At 55.6% G+C, this 26,492-nt stretch overlaps 2 protein-coding genes across 4 annotated transcripts; one reads left to right on the forward strand and one right to left on the reverse strand.

Annotated features, from left to right (window-relative positions):
• Positions 1-83: 83 nt before the first annotated feature.
• On the reverse strand, positions 84-17,014 carry CWF19L1 (CWF19 like cell cycle control factor 1). 3 transcript variants are annotated; one of them, XM_083515236.1, is made up of 14 exons: positions 16,913-17,014; positions 16,723-16,807; positions 16,541-16,619; positions 15,595-15,696; positions 14,095-14,312; positions 13,144-13,262; positions 12,567-12,651; positions 12,297-12,437; positions 11,349-11,460; positions 3,510-3,589; positions 2,901-3,110; positions 2,308-2,427; positions 1,210-1,307; positions 84-859 (listed from the first exon to the last, which is right to left on the reverse strand). In XM_083515236.1, the coding sequence occupies exons 1-14, from the start codon at positions 16,936-16,938 to the stop codon at positions 715-717; spliced, it is 1,620 nt and encodes a 539-aa protein (XP_083371362.1). In that variant the 5' UTR covers positions 16,939-17,014; the 3' UTR covers positions 84-714. The 3 variants fall into 3 exon arrangements, with proteins under 3 accessions (XP_083371362.1, XP_083371363.1, XP_083371361.1); XM_083515237.1 differs by having other exon boundaries at positions 3,528-3,589; positions 16,913-16,970; XM_083515235.1 differs by having other exon boundaries at positions 12,297-12,651; positions 16,913-16,970.
• Positions 17,015-17,072: 58 nt separating this feature from the next.
• Positions 17,073-26,180, forward strand: LOC310712589 (erlin-1-like). The gene is made up of 11 exons (XM_083515789.1): positions 17,073-17,298; positions 17,392-17,473; positions 17,622-17,668; positions 18,568-18,629; positions 19,762-19,887; positions 21,640-21,713; positions 21,976-22,034; positions 23,080-23,171; positions 24,083-24,172; positions 24,818-24,897; positions 25,080-26,180. Exons 1-11 carry the CDS (start codon positions 17,081-17,083, stop codon positions 25,308-25,310), a joined length of 1,161 nt encoding a protein of 386 aa, XP_083371915.1. The 5' UTR covers positions 17,073-17,080; the 3' UTR covers positions 25,311-26,180.
• Positions 26,181-26,492: the final 312 nt, after the last annotated feature.

Here is a 26,492-nt window from a genome sequence, read left to right on the forward strand (position 1 = left end):
CTTTGGAGCAGCCATTGGCCACCCCTTCCCCTCCACACCCCTCCCTCTCTGACAGCCAGGAGCAGATGGGCTCAGCTCATGTATTTAAATATATAAAAACACCCTTTTATTTGAGGATTTTCTTATGACAAAACACTTTTTTTTACAGTACAACAATCCAACATACGTTCAAATTATATACACCCTCCTCAGAGCAATCCTTAGGAATCCGCCTTTGGCCGGCAGTTAATATTTCCCAGCAGAAGCAAGGAGCAGCATCTTCTGAGCTGAAGCAAAGCCATGAAGAGGGGAAGGGGAGTCTGTCCTGCCATGGCCTCTAATGCCCATCCTGCCTGGGTGCCCTGGAGGACCCTGTAGCAGAGAGAGACCCCTCTCTCCCTGAACCTCATAGGAGATGCTCGGTGTGGGGCGAGTCTGCCTCCGTTTCAGAGGAAACAGCTGCCTTCCTTTCCTCCACAGCACAATCTGGAGTTGTGCGCAGGACCCCCACTTAGACCCAGCAGCCACCTCTGCTCTGGAAGCCAGACAGGCCAATGGTAGCTGATCTGGAGTGGGGGGTGAGGGTCAGGTGGATGTGGCTGGCCTGTGTGGAGGACGTCTCTGTGGCCGTGGAAGAAGAGCCCTCGCAGGGAGGGAAAGGAGGCTCCTCACAGGAAGAGAGAGGGCAGGATCCAGCCGGTCTGTGCGGCCGCCTGCTCACTCCCGCCCTGGCCCTTAATCTTCCTGGACGAGGTCAAAGGGCTCAAAGGCCTGGCGGAAGTCTTGGGCTGCCGTGGCTTCTTCCTCCTGCCCCGCCTGGCAGCTCCTCCAGTCTGCCCGCCCAGGCATGGCCAGGATGGCTTCGCTGGCGAGGACCTCCCTGAGGGGAGAGAGAGAGGACACCCAGGAAAGCGTCAGCCCGGCCTGCTCTCTCCAAGCGCCCCCAACCCCACCAGGCCCACAGAGCAGCTGGCTTCCTGCCCCCTCCCCAAACCACTCTTCTGCTGGGGGAGGTTGAAGGGGCAGAGATACTGGAGGTTTCCAAGCAGAGGCTGGGTGGTTTCAGTTGAGATTCCCACGTTGCAGGCGACTGGGCTGGATGACAGCTGGGATCTCTTGCAACTCTACAATTCTAGGATTCTCTGACCGAGAGAATCCTGGGGCTCAGCAGCCACCCGGCAGCATGTGCAGAGCCCCTGTTATGGGGGGTGGGGGGGACAAATGACAAACCTTCCAAACTGGAGGGGAAAGCTCTTCCTAATACGGTGGAAGAGCTTCTCCCCATTATCGAGCTCCACATAGAAATAAGGCGTCCCTGGCTGGACTATCTGAAAGACAAAACCAAGGCCTCAGAACGAGACGCTGGGGCAGCATTTCCGCTGCTGGGACCCCAGGGCTCAGAGTGGACAGAGCACCAGAGCAGCCTCCTCCTTGCCTTGCCAGCCCCAGGCTGAGCGGAGGTGCTGGGCCCAGCCTTGGAAGAGCTTTCAGCAAGTTATTTGCTCAGTTTATCCTGCCCGTTGACCCAAAGGCAGCAAATATGCCAGGGGTAAGGTGGGACCCTGCCCACTTGCAGCCAACTTGCAGCTTCGGTTCTCAAACATTTTGGAAGTCAAATGGTCTTCCAGAACGGATTACATTCAAAAACTGAGGTACCAGTGTATTATTATTATTATTCATGGCTGCAGCAGGACCCAGAAAATCTGGAGACCCTTAAAGCAACCACAGAGTGATGGAGAGGCCAATACTCCCTCCCCCCTCCCCGCGGGTGGCTCTGTGGGCTGGCCCAGGACACAGGTGGTCTGGGCAGCTGCCCTAATGGCTACTGAAGAGGAGTCTTCACACAACCTAGGAAGGGGAAGCCAAAAGGACTCCCGTTCAGGATCTGTCAGCAGCAGATGCTGCGCCTGCATGACTCTCTGGCCTTCCTCTGATTACACCTGCCCCCCCCCAAGGGTCCTGCTATAGGCCTACTTCCCTCTGAGTGCCCCCCCCTCGGCTGATGGGGAGAGAAGCAGAAATGGCTCCAGGTTAGGTGAGCCACTTTGCAGTCAGTGACCATGGAGCAGGCGGCAAAGGAAGGACTAGTGACTGAGGTCCCCTGGATTAGCTGTGATTCCTGGACCAGATGACCCTTGAAGTCCCTTCCAACCCTGCAATTCCTGGACATCCAGGTGAATTTTGCATAAAAAGGTGGCTCCATGCAGCCACCAGCCGTCTCTGAGCATGGCCCACCCAAAGGGGTTGCTCCAAGAAGGGGGAGCTCCAGCCTCGCTCCGGATGAAATGGACCTCGTGGCCCCAGGAGACCCTGGTGTGCTCCTTCTACCTGCTTGAGAGCTGAGTGCTCTGGGATCTCCAGCAACTCGATCCGCTGCTCTTCTGCCTGGACGATGAAGGCCTCCTTGATGTCTTCCGTGGTGCAGCAGTTCAGGGGAACAGGAACCACCTGGGGGATGGGAATCACAGCACAGAGGAGTTGGCATGGTGCATCTCAGCCTAAGAGCAGAACTGCAAAGCAAGCTGAGAGTACCATCACAGGGGCCCACAGGGCGTCCCTCAGTACAGCTTGTCATCATGGCGAAAGGCAGAGAGCCTCTCCTGCAGGCTTAAACTTATGAAATTTGAGGAAAGAAGGAAAGGAAAGCTTTCCTGTAGCTGTAGGAGGTGAGCAGCAGCAGCAGCAGCCGGGGACTCTGCACCCTCCAGGAGCCCTCCGCTCTCTGGCCTCCTCCACACTCTCTGTGACAGGCAGACGCCGCTCAGACACTGTCTCTGGCCGGCTACGCAGAACTGCCACAACAGCTGCCCAGGCTCCGAGAGCCCATCAGCAACTGCAATCTGCTCCCCAGAAGGAAGGAAGGAAGGAGGGGCACCCCACTGCTCGCCGGTTCCTGAGGGACTAACCCAGAGGCCTCTCACCTGGAGCTGGAGGTGCTGACTGCGGTAGTTCCTCTCAAAGGCCACGAATCTCTTCCCTCTGGCCCTGAAGAACCTTTTCAGGGCGGACTTGTACTGCTCTACTTCTTCCACCACCTCTGATGCCAGCTCCACCATCGACTGACAGTGCCCAATGGGCAGGATGAGGACGTGGTCTGGAGTCAAGCCCCCTTTGGCCAGGGCCAGGTAGCACTGCAGCAGAACCAGGTGCAGAGGAACACAAAGGGTGAGCACCCCACCCCGCTAGCTCCGGCAGCGACACCAGCCGGGTCAAAGCTGAAGCAGCCCAGAGCCCCAAGGCGGCTCTCCCTGTGGCCATACTGAGGTTTCCCCGGATCAGCTGCTGCTTCCTTGCACACTGAGAGATACCAAAGAGCAGCTCAAGACCACGGGAAGTCCTTTAAGAGGGAACCAAGCCTCCCTGCCAGACTTCCCAGCAGCCTCCCCTCCAGGAGGCCAAGTCATGGCCAGCCTCGCTGCATCTCAGTCATGCTGCAGCAACTCCTGTCCTCAGCTGTGAGTCCATCTCAGACCCACACAATGCCCAGCAAGCTCCAAAAGGGACCAAGGCAGAAAGAAAGAGGGACTCACGTGCGTGCCGATGCTCACCACCAAATGCTTCTCGACTTCTGGGCTAGCAAGGCAAAACCAGCAGGCGGCCGTTGGCAGGGCTTAAAGAGGCAGGAGGAGGGGGGAGAGACACACACACTCACACATGTGTCGCAGGATGGCCAGCAGGAGGCAGCAAGAGCACTGTTTGGGCCAGGCAACTTGGTGGGCCAGGCCTCCAGAAAGACCCTCCTGCAGGCCAAGGCTGTGCTGGACTCGTGGGGGGGAAGCTGACATTCCCTTGCTTCTTGCCCCTGAGCCCCCAAGGCAGGGCCACTGCTTCTTCCCAAGCACAATGGGGATCTCAGGGGGAGCCCCACAGGCAGAGAACAGGCATGTGCTACGAGGGGGCTCAAGTTGACTCAGGCAAGGGAGCCCTCTCCCTTGAGGATCAAAAGCCCATCCAAGGTGGGAAGACTCTTTCACCAGCCAGCCACAGACAACTCCCTTCTCTCAGCACAGGACAGTAGCCTAACGGGAACCCTCTGGGCAGGGGGAACTTGGCAACCTAAGGCTGGACTACTGCAATGTGCTTCATTGGGGGGCTGCCCTAGGAAGTGGCTTGGAAGGCTGAATTTGTGCAGCTGCTTGACAGTTGACAGGTTGGAGGCAAGCAGATCCTATAACATGAATCCTGTTGCAGCTCCGCTTGGAAGTGATTGGGCACTTCCAAGCCTCACTCAAAGGGCTGGTTTTGACCCAGGAAGCTCTTTGCGAATTAGGGATTAACCCTAACGTTTTATCATGTGTCAGGGGTTCAGGAGCAGAGACGCAGAGAAGGGAGGAGACAGAGAGCGAGGAGGAGGAATACGAAGGAAGGATGAGTGGGGATGACGACCCGAGATCACCGAGCCTGTCTAGCGAGTCCGAGGATTCCCAGAAGGGAGCGCCAGCAGCCAGGGCAAGGGGGGAGAGCAGGGGGACACCCCAGGAAGAAGGGTCCAGAGAGGGATCAGAGAGCAGCAGTTGGAGATCGGGACCCACGTTCCCAGCCGGGAGCAGCGGGGAGAAAGGGGACCAGATATCGGGCTCCGGAGACTTTCAGAAGGAGGGAGGGCATGAGTCAGGAGTAGTCACGCCCACCTCGGGGAGCGATGAAACTATCAAGAGGAAAGTGGAGAGTTGGGCGCGCGCGCCAAGTTCAAATGTAGCGGAAGCTGGCGCAGTCAGCAGCCCAGAGAGTGAGCCGGGTCCCAAAGCCCGCCGCAAGGAGGCGGAAGGGTCAGGGGGGTCCGCGTCAGAAGAGAGTAGGAAGGGAGAGACCCAGGGGGGCAGAAGGACCCAGAGACGGAAGGAAAGGCGCAGGAGGTGGAGCAAGGCTAGGGTATTAAGCTGGTGCGCTAGAGGCGGAGACTCAGACGGGTCTTCGTCGTTCTGACCTAGAAGAAGTAGGGCTGCACATTGCAGTTTGGAAATGGAACCTGTAATCCAATAAAGACTCTTTGAAACTGAACGCTGGCTGACTTGGTCCTATGTGAGCTGGGACTGGGTGGCAGCCCTGACAGTAAGACCCGTCTCTTAAGCTTCTGACACCTGATACCTCGCAGCGGAGACAGCAGCAGCTGGAGGAGGGGATCGGTGTTTGGGAGCAAGCTCACGACAGTTGGCAAAGATGACGGAAGCAGAGAAAGTTTCAGCGCTGCAACAGGCAGTTACCCAATTGAATGCGGAGGTACTGGCATCCAAGAAAAGGGAGGAGGATGCGGCAGCCGCCTACCGGGATCTCCACGCCAGGTTTGAAGCATGGGTTAAGCACGGGCAGCCAGGACCCAGACCGGAGGGGGTCGGGTTGGCACGGAGAGCAGGAGGGCTTGTGGCTCACTTCGATGGGAATTTACAACAGTACCCCAATTTTCGAGCAGATGTAATGTGCGCACTGCAACTGCTGGCAAAAGACTTTAGAGATGAGGAAGAGAAAGTGGGGTTTATACTATCCCATTTGCATGGGGATGCTAAAGCGTGGCTACGCAATTTGTGGAGGGATAAAGATCCGGCGCTTCAGAGTGCAGATGCCTTTATCAAAGCGATGGATGCGTGTTTTTGGTCTACCATTGATGTGGATCTTGCCCGACGGGAGATTCATGGACTGAAACAAGGGAGGGCGAGCGTACGGCAGTACCACGCCCGCTTTTTTGCGCTTGTCAGTGCCTTGGAATGGGACCGGGATTCGCCCCCAGTCAGGGACCTGTTCTGGGAGGGTCTAAGCCCTGCTGTGAAGGATGAAATTGCGAGGGGGGAGAGGCCCCGAAGCACGCAAGAAGTGGTCCAAAGGGCGCTGACTGTGGGGGTGAGGCTGGAAGAACGTCCATGGTGCAGAGATGAAGGACGTGGAGGGCGCGAAGCAGCGAGAAGTTTCTCTTTCGTTCCAAGGGAAGCAGCGCGTGCGCAATCCACACCTCCGCCAGGAGGGGGGGTGGAACCTATGGAGGTGGGAGGCGCCAGGGCTCAGTCAGCTACCAGAGCCTCTGCACCGACGGCAGTCAAGACTAAACCTCCTAGAGGGACCCGGAAGTGTTACATATGCGACAGCTCTCAACACTTGGCGAAAGAGTGTCCCCAGAGGAGCTCCAAGCACACTGCAGCCTCCGCAACGGTGAAAGCGGCCACGCAATACAGCGAAACTCAGCAGGGAAACGACGATGTCTGGCTGGAGACAGAGGCACTGGGGCCCAGCCAGACGCATCAGTGAAGCAGTCCCCAGCGATATTGCAACCCACGGACCCCCTCCCACCCAAACCAGTGGTGCAGCTCACAGCGTCTCTCCAGCTACCAGATGGCGTCACTATCGAAGTGCCGCTTTCTGTGGATTCTGGAAGCAACGCAGACTTTATAGCACAGGATTTTGTGGAGCAGCACGCTATACCGCTACTGCCTGCCACTCTGCCCCTGCAAGTCGTCACAGTGGATGGCAGAGAGTTGCTAGGGGGGCAGGTGGTGAAGCAGACGCCACCAATGGTGATGCAACTTGGTAACCACAGGGAAGTCATCAGTTTTAATGTCACCCGACTGTCGGACACGCCCGTTGTGTTGGGCATGAGTTGGCTGGACAGGCACAGTCCAACGCTGGCTTGGTACCAGAGACAGCTGATCTTCGGCTCCTCTTACTGCGCAGAACACTGCATCCTGCCCAGGCAGGAGGGAGAGGAGGAGGACTCACAACTGCAGTTGGGAACGTTGCAAGCAGTCCCCCACAAATACGCGGACTTTCTGGAGGTCTTCTGCGAAAAAGAGGCAGACAAGCTACCACCGCACAGGCAATATGACTGCAAGATTGACCTCCTGCCAGGGGCGACGCTGCCGAAGGGGAAGCTATATTCCATGTCTGAGGACGAACTACAGGAACTCAAACAGTTCATAGATCACAATTTGCAGCGCGGTTTCATCCGGGAGTCCAGAGCAGTAGGGGGCAGTCCTGTTTTCTTAGTGAAGAAGAAGGACACGCCCTAAAAAAGATTGGTGGTGGATTACCGCCTCTTAAACAGGATGACCGAGCCCTCCGATTACCCCATGCCCAGGATTGACGACCTGCTGGCGACGGTGCGCAAGGGACGCGTGTTCACCAAGTTGGATCTGCGAGGAGCGTATAATCTCATTCGCATGAGGGAGGGCGATGAGTGGAAGACAGCCATGTTCACGCCTCTAGGCACCTACGAATACAGAGTGATGCCGTTTGGTTTGCAAAACGGTTCTCACTGTTTTCAAGCTTTCATGCATCACGTGTTGGCAGGACTCCTCTACAAGAAGTGCGTCTGTTTTCTGGATGACATCCTGATATTCTCTGACTCACAGCAGGCACACAACCAGGACGTTCGGGAGGTGCTGAAGAGGCTGCAGCAGCATAGACTGTACGCCAAACTGGAGAAGTGCCAGTTCGACACGACGGAGGTGGATTTCTTGGGTTACAAGCTGTCGGACAAGGGGCTAGCCATGGACAGCGCCAAGGTTCGTGCGGTGTTGGATTGGAAGAGCCCGCGCAACCGGAAGGAGGTCCAGAGGTTTGTCGGATTCGCCAACTTCTATCGCAAGTTTATCAAGGGGTTCGCGATGCAGACGGCGGCTATTACGGACACGCTGAGCTCCAAGAAAAAGAAATTCGTCTGGACGGAGCAGGCGGAGCGGTCCTTTCAGACACTCAAGCGTCTCTTCGCGTCGGAAGAGCAACTGCTGCATATCGACCCCAGCAGACCGCTGCGGGTAGAGACAGACGCGTCCGATAGAGCAGTGGGAGCGGTCCTGCTGCAGAGGGACCCACAGGGGGTCTGGCGGCCGGGGGCGTTCTACTCCAGAAAGCTCAGCAAGTCGGAGCAGAACTACACCATCTGGGATAGGGAGTTGCTTGCCATTCATGCAGCTTTCAAGGCGTGGAGGCACTTCCTGGTCGGCGCCAAGCACACGGTGCAGGTCTGCACGGACCACAAGAATCTGGAGCACTGGCGCACGGCTCGGTTCCTGAACCAGAGGCAGATACGTTGGGCGGAGTTCTTTGCTGATTTCGATTTCCGAATTGAGTACGTCCCGGGCGACACCAACATCATGGCGGATGCACTGTCCCGAAAACCGCAATACCTCGAAGAGGCGACTCCAGCGGCAGCCATGCACATCTTCGCGCCAACAGCGTGGGCGTGCGCTTCAGCCACAGTAGACCTGGATGCGGTGCGACGGGCGTTGCAGGACGACTCCTTCGCGCAGGCGAAGATGGCAGAGGTGCACAAGGGCACGGCGAAGGGCGACAAGTTCCAGATACGAGACGGCTTGCTCTTACGTAAAGGGGCCATCTACGTGCCGGGAGACGAACTTCGCGCCAGGGTACTGCAGCAGCTGCACGACGCACCCACGGCCGGGCACTTTGGCACAGAAAAAACGGTGGAATTGGTCGCAAGAGACTTTTGGTGGCCCAAACTGAGGGGGGAAGTCGCGGACTACGTCGCGAGGTGCGACACCTGCCAGAGGGCCAAGCCGGTGCACAAACCACCGGCGGGACTGCTGGAACCGCTGCAAACGCCGTTTGAACCGTGGGAGAGAGTGGCCCTGGACTTTGTCACGGATCTACCCAGCTCGAGAGGCAAGACAGCTGTACTAGTGGTGGTGGACTTGTTCACCAAGATGGCACACTTCATACCGTGTGCAAAGGTGGCCACGGCGGAACAGACGGCCAAACTGTTCATAGATCACGTGTTCAAAGTGCACGGGCTGCCGCGGTCTATACTGTCCGACCGCGGACGCCAGTTCATCTCGAATTTCTGGCAAAAGCTGATGGGCTTCCTGAACGTCAAGATCAATCTGACATCAGCAAGACACCCGCAGACCAACGGGCAAGCGGAGAGGGTCAATGCCATCATGCAGCAGTACCTGAGATGCTATGCCAATCAACAGCCTGCGACGTGGGTGGATTACCTGCCGCTCGCCGAATTCGCCTACAACAACACGAAGCACGTGTCCACAGGGGTGACGCCGTTCTTCGCCAACAATGGGAGGAATCCCAGAACCTTCCCGGGACTGGACAGGATGGGGGAAGGGGAACCGCAGACGGCGGACGCTTTCGCATCTGAGTTGCAAGAGGTCCACGATCAACTCAGACGGCAGCTGGAGCTAGCGAAGCACGCATACAAAGTACAAGCCGACAAGCACAGGCGAGTGGGCGAAGAGATCCGAGTGGGAGACTGGGTCTGGTTGGCAGCCCACGCGGTGCCGACCCGATCGTTAGCCAAGAGAAAGCTGGGGCACAAGCAACTCGGTCCATACCGAGTCGAAGCGCAGATCAACCCGGTGGCTTTCCGGCTGGTGCTACCGGAGGGTTCCAGGATGCATCCGGTGTTCCACAGGTCGGTGCTCACTCCCTACAGGGCACCGCACAGGTTCCAGGCACCAGGAACGGCACCGAGTCAGTCTCCGGAACGGACGGAGGCGGGAAGGTTGCCACAGCAGGACCCCATCAACGAAGTCACGGAGATTCTGGACTCCAGATGGGGGGAAGACGGAGTAGAATATCTACTAGCAAGGGAAGGCACCCGGGCCAGTGCTAATAGCTGGGTGCCGGACTACGCCTTGGAGGAACCCCTGCTAAAGGATGAGTTTCATGCCCTTTTCCCACACAGACCTATGCCAGCGGGCTTCTTCGACGACTGGTTGTTCACGCCCACGCTTTCCTCCAGCACTTTCCATGGTTTCGACTCGGACGGGGAACCAGCACCGCGCACACGTTCCCCAGAGGGGTCACCGGAGGGTTCGGCGTCCGAGAACTCGTATTGGTGGGATGATCGGCCAGAGGAGCAGTGGCGCCGGAAGTGGCAGGAGATACCAGGTCCGGCGACAGACGCAGAGACTGACATGGACATTTGCGGGGAGGATCTTGGTTTCGAGCACGGCGGCACCGAAATGGAGGCGGAGGAGATCACAGTTGCCGAAAGCGGGGAGGAAGACTCGGAGGTCTTCAGTTGGCGGCCAGCAACGGGGAGCGAACTGTATCCGACATTCACTCCCGTGATGACGGAGCACCCACCAACCACCCTTGAAAGCGGGGAGGGGGGAAGGGGGGGCTTCGAGGGGGGGATGGATGTCAGGGGTTCAGGAGCAGAGACGCAGAGAAGGGAGGAGACAGAGAGCGAGGGGGAGGAATACGAAGGAAGGATGAGTGGGGATGACGACCCGAGATCACCGAGCCTGTCTAGCGAGTCCGAGGATTCCCAGAAGGGAGCGCCAGCAGCCAGGGCAAGGGGGGAGAGCAGGGGGACACCCCAGGAAGAAGGGTCCAGAGAGGGATCAGAGAGCAGCAGTTGGAGATCGGGACCCACGTGCCCAGCCGGGAGCAGCGGGGAGAAAGGGGACCAGATATCGGGTTCCGGAGACTTTCAGAAGGAGGGAGGGCATGAGTCAGGAGTAGTCACGCCCACCTCGGGGAGCGATGAAACTATCAAGAGGAAAGTGGAGAGTTGGGCGCGCGCGCCAAGTTCAAATGTAGCGGAAGCTGGCGCAGTCAGCAGCCCAGAGAGTGAGCCGGGTCCCAAAGCCCGCCGCAAGGAGGCGGAAGGGTCAGGGGGGTCCGCGTCAGAAGAGAGTAGGAAGGGAGAGACCCAGGGGGGCAGAAGGACCCAGAGACGGAAGGAAAGGCGCAGGAGGTGGAGCAAGGCTAGGGTATTAAGCTGGTGCGCTAGAGGCGGAGACTCAGACGGGTCTTCGTCGTTCTGACCTAGAAGAAGTAGGGCTGCACATTGCAGTTTGGAAATGGAACCTGTAATCCAATAAAGACTCTTTGAAACTGAACGCTGGCTGACTTGGTCCTATGTGAGCTGGGGCTGGGTGGCAGCCCTGACATCATGTATTATTCTTATTCTTATTATCATCCTGTTGGTAGCCGCCCAGAGTGGCTGGACAATCCCAGCAGATGGGCAAGGTATAAATAAGAAATTATTATTATTATTAGGACCCTGTTATCTTCTGGAGCCCCTCTCCCACAAAAGAGACCTGCCAGATCCCCTGAGGGAGACTGGGAGGGTGGTGCAAGAGAAGGGCCTGTTTTGCTGTGGCTCCACATCTGCAGAGTCCTTTCCCCAGCAAGGTGGCCTGCTGCTGCCTCCACTGCGTGTGTGTGCTCTTTAATGGTGTAGTGCAATTACCTTTATGTTTTGTACTGTGTTGTAACAAGTGAGTAGCAAGTCTAGAGCCTCCCCCTTAAGTGGCTCTGTTCTCTGCCTGCCGCCCAGTCAGAGTCTCCATGGAAGACGTGCGGACACAGCCCCACAAAAGGCAAATCCAATTCCTGGCCTGAAGGGAGAAGTCCACCCTCTGCCAGCCCGTGGGGAGAGGTGTGGGCCTGGTACTCACGGGGCTTGCCGGGGGCACGCTTGGGCTGCTGCCCCTCCCCACCTTCTGGGCGGCGCTTCCTTCCTTTTGGCTTGCTGCTTAAGTCAAAGAAGAACTGGGGAGCCGGCTCCTCCTGCGGAGGAAAGGAGAAGGGCTGCTATCAAGCCACCATCTGGAGAGCAGGCTGGGGAAGGGCTGCTTCCATGTACCTTGAGGCCTGGCAATCCTTCCTCTAGAACCCTAGGAACAAAACTCTTTTCTGAAGGAGCTGCAAAGCGGGACTGGGGAGACCCAAAATAGTGAGCAGCAGGACGAGCAGACAGGGCACAGCCTGCTGGAAGTTTCTTTCGGAGGAAACTTGGGAGATGATCCAAATTCAACACTTGCGCAGTGCAGAGGGAGGATCAGTGGAACTCAGTGTTGTGCCAGGATGAAGGCTGTGTCTGAGCAAGCATCTCAGCTCCCCATGCGCTGTTTTTGGGGGTGCTGGGGGGGGAGTGGCAGTCCTGCTGCGCATGAAGTGAATTCTGGCCAGGATCTTCTGGATGCAGAAAAGGGAATGGCTCCTTCTACTGACCATTCCCTGGCTGCTGAAGCCACCAGCTCCGCAACCTCCCTCCCCCACGTGCCTATCACCCAGCCGGCCAGAAACGGCCAACCCTCCCGATCCCAAATGCTGAGCATCGCAAGTGGCTGGCGTGCCACTTGGCGGCTCCCCATAGTGGACACTTGGCTGGCCATAAGAGAGGAAGAGGATGTGGGACTGAATGGGTCCCCTTTGGCCTGATCCTGCTGCTGCGCTCTCCTTACATGTTCTTAAACATGCCAGATTTATATCCCACCTTCCTCTCAGGGCAGGAAACACACTAGTGATAAGCCAATTAAAGTTTGTGAAGACAATTCCAATGCAGAGGCAAATGGGGGGGGGCTCTGCTGGAATTGCACATGTGCAGCCCCCGCTCCCAGTACCTTTTCATCCGGCAGCAGGTGGGCACAGCTCTTGCCGCCCCCAGGCCTTCGATAGGGGTTCTCTGTCACATCTTGCGGCTGCTTGACCAGCTCTGCAGGCTCCATGGAGCTCATTGGGAGGATGCTGAAGGCGTAGAGATACTGGAGAAAGCGAACAGCAAAGAGAGTCAGGAGAAACACAAACAACTGACTTGTTTCCATCAATGAAACGGTGATTACTTTGACAATTCTCATCAGAGGAGACAGGAGGGTCCCTGGAACTCTCTGTACCTTCCTCTTGTCGGAATTGCCGACCCCGGCCAAGGCGATGAACCTGCTGACATGCTGGGCTGCCTCCTGGAGAACCGTGTGGTTCCTGCAGAAGAGAAGAGTGAGGCCACTTCCAGCAGGAATCAGAGAAACCAAAGAAGTGCCATGCACAGGTCAACATGGAATCTGGACAGAGTTCAGCTTCTTCCAGAGCAGCTCAGCAAGTCACACATTGAAAGCCTCCAGAGAAGGAGATTCCAAAAGTCCCACGCTGAAAGGTGTCCGGCTTCACAGCACCACTTTCCAGTTATGGGAGGGGCACGAGATGGGCTACAGGTGGAACCATCAATGCAGAACAAATTTGGAATTCTATAAAATCCCAAAATATCAGGGTAGCAAGCAGATTCCCCCTCTGCCTCTCCAAGAGGACTCAAGGCAAAGAAATTGCTTGGAGAATTTCAAGAGGCCACTTATGCACACCAATAGTTATCATATAAATAATAATAATAAACAATATTCCTCCCTGGCCTAATGCATGGGACTCATCAACACAGAGACACCAGCCAGTCAGCAAACTGCCATCCCAGGCTCTGCATACCTGTAGGGAAGCCTTTCGTAATAGACCTTTTGCAGGGCAGCAAAATGGTACCGTGGTTTCAGACTCGCAGCTAGTAAAGACACCAGGCCAGAGCCACATTTCTTACTGTCTATGTCACCCTGTTTAAAACACAAACACACATATTTTGTTTCACATTTCTGTGGATTTGTTAGCAGCCCAAAGAAAGAAAGTCCCCCTCTGCCCATGTTTGTGAACTGCAGAAGGAAAGGATTGTTTTCTTGGGGAAAGTAAACCTGCTTCCTGGAAAGCCTCTCCCTCCGGCACAGCCCCCTCCACATCTGGGCCAGGCTGCTGACAGGCTGTCTGGCTGCCATGGTGAACGGCTCACCTGTGGAGGTCTCTGAAGGGGGCCTCGTGTTGCACCCCCCTTCGTCTGATCTCAGGCTGGTGCCTGGTGGCTTCCCCATGGTGGCCCCAAGCCTGAGAAGGGTCTCCAGCCAGAAGCACATCTGGCCTTCTGGCTCTCAATTTAATGGAGACTTTCTTCTTCTCTCAGACTTTTGAAACAATGACAGCATTTGGTTTCCACTCCCCATTATAAATTTTTTGGAGATGATAACTGCTTACCACAGTTTTGGATATACTGTTATGCATTTCCTTTGTCCATTTTAGAAAGGGTTGGGCTATTTCCTGTTACTTTATTGTCACTGCAAAATTTATTTACTATGCCTGCATCCCACTCTTGCAGTCAGCATTTATGTTCTTCCAACGCTGAGCCACATTTATCTATTGCCATCCTCTGGGTTCAGTATTGCATCACCACATATTTTTGTTTCAGTTGACTTTGTGGTATTCCTTACTGTTCCTGCTTTTCCAAAGTGGTGTATAATTTCAAGCACAGATTTACAATCACCACCACCACCAATCCAGAATGTGGATTTCTATGGAACAGAACATACAAGCCCCTCCCACCCAAAACTGGATACTTACAGGGCTATTTCCAAAGATTTCTACTCCTTTTGGCCAAGAGGATGTCAGCAGGATGTCTACGCCTTTGAACTTAGAGGCAGACAGCAGGGAGGTTTTGAGATCAGTCACATCCTTGGTGCTGAAGCAGTGGGCTGGAGTTGGTTCCCCCCCTGTGGATTCAGTCCCACTGAGGTAGGCAATCTGCAGCCCAGAGGCTCCGCTGAAGACCCCTTTACGTCCTACATGCACAGCACAGAAGACAACGGTCAGGATGGAACCCTTTGACACACCAGCAACGTGCCTGAAGACTGAAGACAATTAATTCTACAGGGAGAACCAGAGAGATCGTAGTTGGGTGTATATGCTGGAATTCTGATTTGTTCAAGAGACAGGGAAGGAGCCTCTCTGCCTTGTGCTGGAAAGAACTTTTCCCTGGCCAGTAAAAATTCCCAGTCTTTTCCCAGCCCCTGGTAGAGCCTGGCAGATGCCTGCATTATGACCCATTCAATTCATGGGTCAGGTAGCTTGGCATGGAGTGGGGTGGGAGCTGAGTGAACAGGGGGAGAAACCTTGGGGAGCCCCACACCATCACCTTCTTGGGAGCATTGAGAGAGGTCAGAGGAGCACCACCCCTCTCCTCCAAACAAGAAGGCTGAAGGTCAAAAATCTTTGTTCTCCACCAAAGAAGGGGCAGGTGGCAGCCGTGCTCCCCAGACCCCAGCAAGGAAGGACCCAAGTGAGAATTCTCATTTGGCACAGTAACTTTCCATTTGGAAAAAGAAACAATTTCTGGTGGGGATCAGATAAAATCCACACCCTGCTAGTTTGAAGGAAATACAAAATATGGTTCCCACAGAGCCCTAAATTGGGGCCTCAAACCATGCCTGAGTCCCAAGAGCAGTCAGCTCCTCCTCCCCTCGTCAGCTTTTAGGTGCAAGCCTGAAACCTTTCTATTTGCCCGGGCTTTGGCGGTTCTTCACCTCTATTGTGGTGCTCATCTTGTAGTGGGCATGGGGAGGGATCGTCCTTTTTATTGGATTGTTGGACGAACAGTTTTAGGATTCTGTATGGTACATCATTTTAAATTTGGCTTTTAACTGATTTATCTCTCTGTATCTCTCTGTGGTCTAAACCGCAGAGCCTAGGGCTTGCCAATCAGAAGGTCGGCAGTTCGAATCCCCATGACAGGGTGAGCTCCCGTTGTTTGGTCCCAGCTCCTGCTCCCCTAGCAGTTTGAAAGCACGTCAAGTGCAAGTAGATAAATAGGTACTGCTCTGGCAGTGTTTCCGTGTGCTGCTCTGGTTTGCCAGAAGCGGCTTAGCCACATGACCCTGAAGCTGTCTGTGGACAAACGCTGGCTCCCTCGGCCTATAGAGCGAGATAAGCGTGGAACCCCAGAGTCATCCGTGACTGGACCTAACGGTCAAGGGTAACTTTACCTTTATTTTTTTAAGAAGCTACTCTCAGACATTTTCCTCCTTCCTTTTAATTAAATGTAGTAAACAATAAGCATAAAGTTACCCAGGTAAGTGATGTTCTCCGCTAGTTCGCATCCGCTGGCATCTGGAAAACATTGTGCTGTTTCATTGTTGTTGGCACCCAAGACGTATGTCTGTATAGGAGCTGAGGGAGACAAAGCCACCATGGCCTAAATGAGATGAACTTTGCAGGGCTGTTATTTCTCAGTGGTGGCACCTGCCCTGTGGAACGCCCTCCCACCAGATGTCAAAAAAATAAACAATCATCTGACGTTTAGAAGACATCTGAAGGCAGCCCTGTTTAGGGAAGTTTTTAATGACTGATGTTTTAATGTATTTTTAATCTTTTGTTAGAAGCTGCCCAGAGTGGCTGGGGAAATGCAGCCAGATGGATGGGGTATTAATTAATTAATTATTATTATTATTTCTTTCTCCACAGACAATTCATTTCAGAGAAAGTGCTGGCTTTTGAAAAAGATATGACTGGGCACTGTGGTGTAGGCTAGAAAGAGAGTGAGCTTCCCACATGGAAAGGGGTCCTTCACAGGGAGAACGATGCAGATGTGTGACCCCACAGTGAAAGTCTGAAGGGCTGCAGCCCAGACACAGATGGAAAACAGCCTGAGGTGAGGGAGAGGGGCTTGGAGTCAGGGTTTGAAACGCCCATTGTTCTGGGCGCATTTTGTGAAAGGCAATTTCATTAGCACGAGCAGCTTCTGAGCCCTAGGTGCAGGAGTGTGCCTGAGATTTCAGATTAAAACTACAGAGTGGAAGGAGAGGAGGACCCTTTTCTGGCCCCACTCCCAGCCCCACTCTGAAGCCTGGAGAAGGGACCCTCATCAGAATCTTAGGGGGGCGGGCAGGGGAAGCGTGGCTTTGTTTTTTGCAGTCTACAGATGAGGACTAGACCATGGGGAAAATGAGCCTCAGGCTTTAGCTGCAGTTCCTTCATTTTCAGCTTTGCATCAGCTCCTGCAGCCTCGCCCCACCTTTCTTGGCTCCTGTCCGGTAGGCCTCCCATTCTGGGTCGCGGGCCGAGCCAAAGAAGTTCCCCACGCACAGGAGGAGCTGCAAGAGAAGAGCAGGGGAGACGGTCAGCAGGAGGCGGCCCCGGGGGAGACTCGGCCGCGCCCGCCTCGGAGGAGCAGGCGAGGGGAAGGGGCGCCCTTACGTCGAAGGCGCCGCTCTTGCTCTGCGCCGCCTGGACGCGGCTGTACAGGGAGCCCAGGCGACCCTCCACGTCCCCGCAGACCAGCCTGGAGGGGGGAGAGAGAGAGAGAAGGCGCGTCAGGGGGGAGGAGGCGGCCTGGGCAGGGAGGGAGGGAGGGAGGCCGGCGGGGGGGGGGCTGCCCGGGACTCACACTCTCAGGGCGCCTCCGGGCGCCATCGCTCTCCCGCGCGCTTCCTCTTCCGGCGGAAGGGCACTTCCGGCGGGGGCGGGCGGGCGGGCGGTGCGTCGCCCAAAGTCCTCCGGGGCGGGAGGCGCTTCTGCGCAGGCGGCTGCCGAGAGCAGGAAGGAAGGCGGCGCCATGTCCTCCTCGGGCGGCGGCGGCGGCGGGAGCGGCGGAGGCCTGGCCGGGGAGGGGGAGGCCCGTGGCGGGCCCGGCCCGGCTCCTCCGCGCTCCCTCCCCGCCCGCCCGCCCCGCTGGGCCGGGGCCAGTCTGGCCGGGGCGGCGGCGGCGCTGCTCCTCCTGCTGGGCGCCTCCGTCCACAAGGTGCAGGAGGGCCACCTGGCCGTCTATTACAGGTGAGGCGGGGGAGACCCCAGCAGGGACCCCCCCGACCCGACCCGACCCCTCCGGCCTCTCCGCTCAGCCCCCCCCCTCTCTCTCTCCCCCAGGGGCGGGGCGCTGCTGGCCACCCTCAGCGGCCCGGGCTACCACCTCATGCTGCCCTTCGTCACCACGCCCAGAGCCGTCCAGGTCGGTATCTCCCCTCGGAAGCGGGCAGGGAAAGGGGCCTCGGCCGAGCCGGGCGGGAGCGGGCGGGCGGGACCTTCCCCGCTCCAGGTGCTGCTGCCGGGACCCTCCGCCCCCCCCCCAGGGCTGCTCAGTCGCTCTTCTCTTTCAGACAACGCTGCAAACGGACGAGGTGAAGAACGTGCCTTGCGGGACCAGGTGGGTCGCCGGAGGGTGGGCTGTGCCGGGAGGAGCGCCTTAGGCCGGGTGCGGTGGAGCCTGAGCGGCATTTCTGGGCTGGAAGCACCCAGCCCCCCGCCAGTGGCTCTGCTTCTTGGCTGCTCAGTGAGATGCGTGGCGCAGGATTCTGCCAGGAACCTCTTCCGGAACCAAAGGGCTCCAAGGCAGTTTGCTAAATGGAAGCTGCAAGCAGCCAACAGGCTCACCTTGGGAAAGATGCTCTCTTGTGGGGCTGCTGGCCTTTCTCTTGCCGGAAGGGGGGGGGGCTAGGCAGGTGTATGGCAGGTGCCCCAGTCTGGCTCTTGGCAGCTGCTGGACGCAGCCAGGCTACCTAGTTCTCTTTCAGTTGTAGCAGTGTGAAGGCAAAGAAGGGAGTCCTGTGTTGCTTCCTCTTCATTTTCTCTTGCATGTTGCTCCGTAGAGGTGTAGGTTAACTTTCAGTCTGGGCCAATAGCAGTGCAATAACCGTGGGACCTGCGTCTGTTCCAAGTCACTCAGCCCGCGGCTTCATTGCCACCCGCTCCGTGACACAGGCTGTGAGGAACCGCAAAGGCTGTTGCCGTCATTGGCTCTGGCGGGAGTTTGTGTTGTGGAGGGAAGTGCTGCTGGTGCAGCAGCCCAGCTGGGCGGTCTGTGCCACTTGCTCCTGTGCCCATTGTTGAGGGCCAAAGGTTATCTGGGTTCTCCTGGTTCTAACCCTGAGATGTGAGCAGGAAGCTGCCTCAGACCAGCCCCCTGCCCACCCCCGGCTCTCTTGCACTTAACCTCTGTGCACGCTGCCTCTGCCTCTCTCCCTCTTGGTGTAGAGAAAGGCTGCAGGAAACTGAGTTTGCCCCAAGGGGTGGCAATAGCTCATCTTCTTCCTTTTTTCCTTGCAGTGGAGGAGTCATGATCTACATTGATCGGATAGAGGTGGTGAACATGTTGGCTCCACATGCAGGTATGGCTCCTTTCCCTGTGCCTGAAAGCAAATCCTGGAGGGAGGAGAGAAGCAGAGCCCCTCGGAGACAGGGGCGGGTGGGCTCACCAGCAGCAAGAGCTGAGGGAGGGGGAGGGTTGGTGGGCATGGAAAGGGGCTTGCAGAGGGAAGTTGGAGGAGCTCATGTTGCTGAAAAGGAGGGTTTTCTGTTGACTGTTCCTGACTTTTGATGTTGGCTCAGTAAGGATTGCTAGGTTGATGGAAAACAGCCAGGGGTGGGTCCGGATTCTGATGCTCTTCAGTGTTGTTATTGGTGACTGGCATGAGCGAGATTTACACCCTCCGAAGGAACTGATTTTGGTCCAGCCGAAAAGGCTAAATTGCTTCTGAATCTGTCCGAGTCAAAGGCGTGTTTGTCTGTGTGGGGCAGGCTGAGCAGGCAGAGAGACTCTCCTTGGGCACCTGCAGGGGAGTCAGTGGGCAGCGCTGTTCTGGTGGGGGGAGTGGCTGGGGCGGCAGGAGGAGGGGGAAGAGAAGGGAACTGGGGTTCGGAAGGGCACCAGCTGGAAAAGGAGTGCAGGACAGGGCTTCTTGGGGATGGCAGAGGGTGAGCTCTGAGAAGAAGCTTCGCAGCTGGGCTTCTAGGAAAAAGCAGAGACTGACTCCCGCTGGGGCCTGGCTCTCACCACAGTCCCTGCGAGGCTTTGCAGGATGTTGGGAGCTGCTGCTCACTGGACTTGTAAAGGTGGACTTCTGTATAGAAGCCTTCAGTTGCAGTTGACATAGGAAGAAAAATATTATCAGTCTCCCGTAACATCACATTGTAATGTTTTCATTAGAGCTTCTCACTTTGGAACTGCTGAGTAAAAATTAGGACGTTTGCTCATTAGGCCACTGCCATCTTTTTGGGGCGGCAGTTGGACTTCCTTCTGAGTAAATATAGCTAGGATCCGGCTTCAGATGTGTGGACAATCTTTTGTACTTACAAGTCATATTCAGTTGTTAGATAGAAATTGTGATTAATTCAGAGAAATAGCTCCTATGTGTTCAAGAAACTCTGAGCACCAGCATCTTGAATTTGCCTGACAGGTGAGAGAGCACCAGTGGCATCAGAGTGACTTTCCGGTGACACTTCTGCTGTTCCTTTTCTTAGTATACGATGTTGTGAAGAACTACACTGCAGATTATGACAAGACCCTCATTTTCAACAAAGTCCATCATGAGCTCAACCAGTTCTGCAGTGCCCACACCCTCCAGGAGGTCTACATTGAGCTCTTTGGTAAGCAGGTGACGGGGGGGGGGGCTTGCTTTTGCTGGTACCGTTTCCCCAAAGCACATCCAGTGAATTGGAAGTGGAGCAAGGATGTTTACACAGTTCCATCCCTCCTCTTCTGGGATGGCATGGAAGAGGAAGCCCACAGAGATCTTGTGCCTCTTGCTCAGTCAGGACTTCGTCCTCCAGCTCTCACCTGATGATGATGATGATATTTTCTCATATATACATCACCCATCTGGTTGGGTTTCCCCAGTCACTCTGGGCAGCTTACAACATACCTAAAAAATAATAAAAAGATCATTCCTTAAAAACTCCCCTTAACAGTGCTGCCTTCAGATGTCTTCTATTTCATTGACTTCTGGTGGGAGGGTGTTCCACAGGGAGGGCGCCACTACCGAGAAGGCCCTCTGCCTGGTTCCCTGTAACTTCGCTTCTTGCAGTGAGGGAACAAGCAGAAGATCCTTGGAGGAGGACCTCAGTGTCCGTGCTGAGCAATGGGGGTGGAGGCGCTCCTTCGGGTATACTGGACCGAGGCCATTTAGGGCTTCAAAGGTCAGCACCAACACTTTGAATTGTGCTTGGAAACGTCCTGGGAGCCAATGTAGGTCTTTCAAGACTGGTGTTATGTGGTCTTGGAGGCCGCTCCCAGTCACCAGTCTAGCTGCCGCATTCTTTATTCATTGTAGTTTCCAAAGGTAGCCCCACGTAGAGTGCATTGCAGTAGTCCAAGCAGGAGATAACCAGAGCATGCACCACTGGTGAGACAGTCTGCGGGCAGGGAGGGTCTCAGCCTGCATACCAGATGGAGCTGGTAGACATCTGCCCTGGATACAGAATTGACCTGTGCCTCCATGGACAGCTGTGAGTCCCAAATGATTCCCAGGCTGCGCACCTGGTCCTTCAGGGGCACAGTTACCCCGTTTAAGACCAGGGAGTCGCCCACCCCCTGTCCTCCAAGAACAGTACTTCTGTCTTGTCGCGGTTCAACCATCCGCCAGCTGCCTCCAGACACTCACACAGGACCTTCACCGCCCTCACTCTTTCTGATTTGAAGGAGAGGTAGAGCTGGGTCTTCCTGGTCCTCCTGAGGTGCTGGATCAGGAGGAATGCAGGAGCCTCTTGTGTTGTTGGACCTGCTCCCATTTCAGAATCTGCCCTCCTGTTTCCTTAGATGTCTGGCAGGCAGGGTGAGAGGCTGCAAGACCAGGCTGGGATGGAGTGCTTGGGGAATTTGGGATTTCTGAAGGAGGAAGAATATTTTTAGGAGAGAGATGCAGCTGGCAGCTGGGCATTGTGTAGAGACACCCACAGAGTTTCAAGTATTCTGCTTCACATTAAGCACCACAGAATTACTCTTGGTAGCGAGAACAGTATTTATTATGGCATCCTGATATTTTGCCAGCTGTTCTTGGGCTTGTCTGGCAGATCCGTTTCTCTGCTTTTGGGAATCTTTGACTGGGTTGCCTGAGGGCCCCGTCCACAGCTGGGCAGTTGGCAGGGCAGCCTGGTGTCTTTGTTGACTCTTGCCTGTGGTTGGCACAGGGGGTGCATGTGGTTCAGTGGCGCAACATCTGCGGTGCATGCAGAATTCCTGTGGGTCAAGTCCTGGCAGTGTTTCCAGGTGAGACTGACATGAAGCCATTGTGGCTGGTCAGTGCAGGCAGCACAGAGGCAGCTGGAGAAAAGCTGGGACTCTTGTGTAGCCGACTCTCTTTGGCTGATGCTGCCTCTCATCTTTTCTCCCCCTAATCCTAGATCAAATAGATGAAAATCTGAAGTTGGCCCTGCAGCAGGATCTGAATGCCATGGCTCCAGGTCTCACCATCCAGGTAATGCCCCCCCTTCCCTTTTCCCTTTCCTGGATCTTGGTGGATTTAGGACTAGCCCACTTCTCTGCGTGGGGATGCAGGTTGAGGAGGGAGAGCTTCCCTCTGTCGAAAGTGGAAACTTGCCATATTGCTGGCTGGGGGGGTCCAGTCCAGCAGGACGGGCCCAGATGCAGGGGCCGCTTCCTTTCTTTGCAGCAGAGGAGCTTGCACTTGGGGGGCAGCTGCAGTCTTATGAGGTCTGCTGGCTTTTGTGTGTGTGCAGGCAGTGCGTGTGACGAAGCCCAAGATCCCAGAAGCCATCCGAAGAGATTTTGAACTTGTGTGAGTATTTGCTGAGAGCATCAGAGAAAGGTCAGGCCAAAGCACAGGGCCAGGGAGGGGCTCTAGGCTGGTTTTTCAGGATTCCCACGGGGGCCCACCAAACGTCTCTTCTGGGAAGCCCTGGCAGGCAGGCTGTCCACCAGTTTTCACCTCCCCTTGGGCTCCTCAGCCCCTGCTCTCCTGAGGCATCTCCTCCGTCTGGCAATGAAGGACAGCCTCCTCCTCCTCTGTGGATTTGTGCCCACCATTTTCTCAGAGGTCTCTCCCCATTCTGTGCAGCTGATGCAAAGGCCAGGGTGGGAGAAGCGCCTCTCAGGCGGCCTTGCTTGACATCTCCTTCTCAGGGCTTTCAGGCCTGGGCTGCCCTCCAGTTGCCAGGAGAATCAGAGCGGAGTGTCTCTGCTTGCCAGGCCCCTGCAAAGAGGAAAGGAGCAACCAAGGCTGTTGCTGGATTGCTCTGGGCCATGCCTGAGATTGCTCAGGTCTGGCCCTTCTATGGCGGAGGGGCAGGCATGTGAAGAGAGAGATGGTTATTCGGGGGGTTTGGGGCTTAGATTCTGGCATAGGGAGAAGTAGCTGGCCGTCAGTTGGACTGCTGTAAACTAGCAGAAGATGGCAGGAGTTGGAGACCACCGGTGGTGCCTGGAGGTATTGGGCAGAGCAGGCCGAGAGACGTGGCTGGAAGGCTGAAGGAAAAACATCTCGGGCAGCTCATTAACTCTTCAGGGCCGGTGACAATCTGAAGTGCAAATGTTTATCTTTTGGGTTTCCCCCCCAAACACGCCATGTATCTGAATGAGAAAACATTCTGTCTAGTGAAGGGAAGGGCCAAGATCCAGTGCTGGAAAAGGAAACACGTGAGTCCGGAGCAGGGCAAAAGCTGGAGGGGAATTAAAGGCCAAGCTTCTGCTTTGCGCAGCACCTTGGGATGCAAACAGCAGGGGGGGGGGTCAGCCACCCCCTTCCAGGGCAGGGGGGGGAGAGGGCGGCTGGGGCCCCACACCAGGGAGGAGCAGGGAAGGACCTTTCCTGTTTTGCCATTCAGGGAAGCAGAGAAGACGAAGCTCCTGATAGCGACCCAGAAGCAGAGAGTGGTGGAGAAGGAGGCTGAGACGGAGAGGAAAAGGGCCGTCATAGGTAACCAGACTCCCTTTGGGAGAGTCTCTCTCTTCCCCCCACCCCTGGTCCCTTATCTTCCCTTGGGACTGAAAATGGGGGGGGGGGAGGCATGTGTGGCACAAAGACCTTAGATTCTAGGCTTCTGGCTGGATCTAGACACATCCAAAAAGCATTTCAGGAAAATGCATTGCAAACCTCATGAAAAACGGAACTCCACAGTGCCATATTTGTTTCATACAATTTATATACCATGTGATTGTTAAAAAACCCTAAAGTGGTTTATGAAATGCATAAAATGCATAAAGCAGTTAAAGCAGTTAAAAACAGCTATTTAAAACAATTAGATAAGAATTGGAACAAGCAGCAAGCTAAAGATGGATAAAACATCTTACATTTTTGGGCAGGCTTGTCTTAAACAAAATATTCTTAGCAGGCGCCAAAAAGGCCACAGTGATGAAGGCACCTGCCTGGTGTCAATAGACAGGGAGTTCTGAAGTGTGGAGGCTGCTGCAGTAAAAGATCAATTTCTGGCAAATGCGGAACGAGAATCCTGTGGCAGCTGTGTAGCTTATTGCTTGACATGGCAAACAGTTGCTAGTGCCTGGTTGCAAAGACAGCCTGGAGCAAGAGACTCTGGAGAGAGGCCTGTGGCGACCACAACTTCACTTCTGGCAGAGGCCAGAGTGTCTTCTTTCCCCAGACCCAGCAGGGCCTTTCAGAGAAGCGGACGTGGCCTATGAGGTCCCAGTGACGGTGTGTCGCAAGCCAGGCCTGCAGGCCCTTTGGGGCTCTTGGTTGCCTGCTGCTAGAGCGCTGTTGCCACGGATTTCCTCTCGGGAGTCCTGGAGCGCTGGCTGTGGGGCTCTGGAGCATTGGTGCCCTTGGCTGCTGGTGCTGCTGGTGTTTGACTGACTGCTCTCTCCTCACAGAAGCAGAGAAGGCGGCTCAGGTGGCAAAGATTCATTGCCAGCAGAGGGTCATGGAGACTTTGATGGAGAAGCAAATTTCTGAGCTTGAAGGTAGCTGTGCAGCCCTTACCTCTACCTCCTCCCTGCCTGCAAAGCGGAAGCTGTGAGCCAAATAACCCCGCGTCTCTGGCTGTGCTACCCACAAGCATTTTGCCTGCAGCCAAGCAGAGCACTGGGACTTTGCCTGTCTTCTGGGGACCGAGAAGCCAAGTCTGGGTGCAGCCTGGGTGTCTGGCCATAGTTGAGCATTGATGCCTCATGGATGCCACTGGGGGTGGCCCAAGGCAGGGGCTCCTTTGCTCCAGAGTCACTTGTGTTCACTGGCTCAGATTGCTTGAGCCTGAAAAACAGATCTGCAGAGCCTGCACAAGCCATGTGCCTCATGGAGAGTGAGAAGGGGTGTGTGTGTGTGTGTGTGTGTGTGTGTGTGTCTTGTCCCCAAAGCCTTGTGTGCAAAGCATAATCCAGGTCCCCAAAGCCGAGGTGGGCAGGGAGGAGGCAGGCAGAAAAGGGGCTGCTTTCTGCTCTGGTGAATCCTCTGGACCGTGGGGTTGGGGCTGTTTATTATCTTCATCATGGGTGGAACCTGTGCTTGAGTGGGATGTTGCTTTGCTGTGGGTTTCCAAGGCCGTATCCCCATGGGTCACCCTGGTGACCCTCCTCTCTCCTGAGCTGCCTTCCTTGGTCCCTTCCCAGACACGGCTTTCTTGGCGCGAGAGAAGGCGAAGGCTGACGCCAACTTCTACATGGCCCAGAAAGCAGCTGCCTCGAACAAGGTGGGTGTTGACTCTTGGCTGCCCGTGTGTGTGCTGGGGAGAAGGGAAAGGATTTTGCCCCAGAAACGCAGAACTCCTGCTCATTTGGAAGGATGGCTGCACTGTGAGTATCCCGTGGATGCTCATGGCACAGAAATCCTTGCCTCATTCGTTCTTCTCCTCTCTCCCCCTGCCCTGCGCAGCTGAAACTGACACCTGCCTTCCTGGAGCTGATGAGGGACCAGGCCGTGGCCTCCAACAGCAAGCTCTACTTTGGCAGCAGCCTCCCCCCGAACCTCTTTCTGGGCTCTTATGCCTTTGAGCCGGCAGAGGCGAGGACTGCTAGAGACAGCCGTCTCCTCTCCAAAGCAGGGAAGCTGCGCCTCCAGCACGGGGCAGGCGGGGCCAGCTCCGCCACGGCAGCCGCCACTTGATGCCTCTGCTGCACCAGCCGTCGTGTCTGCTCCGTGGTCTGAAACTGCAACTCACTGACTGCCTCAGATCTGCCTTCTTCAGGGCAGCACAAACCGTCCTTGAAGTTGCGTGGTCCTCCACAGCCCAAGGGCCAGCTTTCATGGGAGTTTTATGGCTGCTGCACCTGCCCCACAGAGGAGGGGGGGGGAGGATGCTCTGGAGGACCTCAGCCGTTAAGTCCGTGGAGGGTAGACTCTACCGCAGACCTCCTGTGAGGACAACTTTGACACAGCAAAAGGGGGGGGGGGAATCTGATTTTACCACTGGTGCTTGCATGGTCATGGGTTTTGTTGGAAAGCTGCTCTTTAGCCTCCTTGCAGGGTTTCCTTGTGATGAAGGAGCATCTGTTGTCCTTTTGGAGAGTGTTCCTCACTCAAAAGCTTCCTCCAGGTAGTACTTTCAAGCAGATGGGCTTAGGGTGCAAGCTCCCTTGGGTGTGGGTGTGTTGTGCTGCTTTATCATTGCTTCTTTCTCTGTGTCCCCTGCGTGGGGGCATTGCCCCTCCGCGGAGCCCACCCCACAGCCTGGGACTGGATGCTCCTTGCAGAGTGTCTTCATTCTGGGGGCCAATGGCCAGGTGGAATGAACCGCGATGCCAGGGCGTGCGCAGATGTGGGGACACATTTGTTGGGTTGTAACTGTAAACTGGATTAAACTGGTGGGCAGACTTTGCTTCAGAACTTAAAAATGCATTTGTGGAAGGTAAACCTGCTGACTGGAAGTGTTTCCTGGCTTTTTTTGTATGGCTTTTATTTCAAAAGAGCGAGAGAGAGATATGCAAAATGCTGAACTTTGGATTAAGGGAAAATAAAGTTATTTTCATAATCTTTTCCTGTGGCCTCTGTATCTGTGCTGCATCTCCTCGATGGTTGCCTTCTAGCCTTTAACAAGCTGCTCTTCATCGCACACACACTGCATTTCGCCAGAGCAGATTAGTTTCTCTCCCCGCTCCCCCGCAGAAAACTAATGGGGGGGGGTTTGAAGAGCCAAGTTTCTCAGCTCCAAAAAAGGCAGGTTGCAGCAACATTGCCAATGCCGTATGAACAAGCAAGAAGCTTCCCTCCTTGCAGGTGTGTGTGTGTGTTGGGGTGTTACAAGGGAGCTTTCAATATATGGTGTGGGTGTCCTCTTTGGCAAGCAAG

The sequence above is a fragment of the Podarcis liolepis genome (assembly GCF_965112155.1).
Source record: "Podarcis liolepis genome assembly, chromosome: 1".
NCBI classification, from domain to species: Eukaryota; Metazoa; Chordata; class Lepidosauria; order Squamata; family Lacertidae; genus Podarcis; species Podarcis liolepis.

Bases quoted from the DNA above. Each gene is read 5' to 3' on its own strand.
- CWF19L1 (XM_083515235.1), bottom strand. From the start codon at position 16,938: ATGGCGCCCGGAGGCGCCCTGAGAGT. The intron at 15,697-16,540 runs GTGGGGCGAGGC...TGTCTCCCTCAG, and splicing joins CCGGACAGGAGCCAAGAAAG to CTCCTATACAGACATACGTC. The intron at 860-1,209 runs GTTTGTCATTTG...CTCTCCCCTCAG, and splicing joins TTTCCCCTCCAGTTTGGAAG to GGAGGTCCTCGCCAGCGAAG.
- LOC310712589 (XM_083515789.1), top strand. From the start codon at position 17,081: ATGTCCTCCTCGGGCGGCGGCGGCGGCGGGAGCGGCGGAGGCCTGGCC. The intron at 17,669-18,567 runs GTGGGTCGCCGG...TTTTCCTTGCAG, and splicing joins AACGTGCCTTGCGGGACCAG to TGGAGGAGTCATGATCTACA. The intron at 24,173-24,817 runs GTAGCTGTGCAG...GTCCCTTCCCAG, and splicing joins GCAAATTTCTGAGCTTGAAG to ACACGGCTTTCTTGGCGCGA.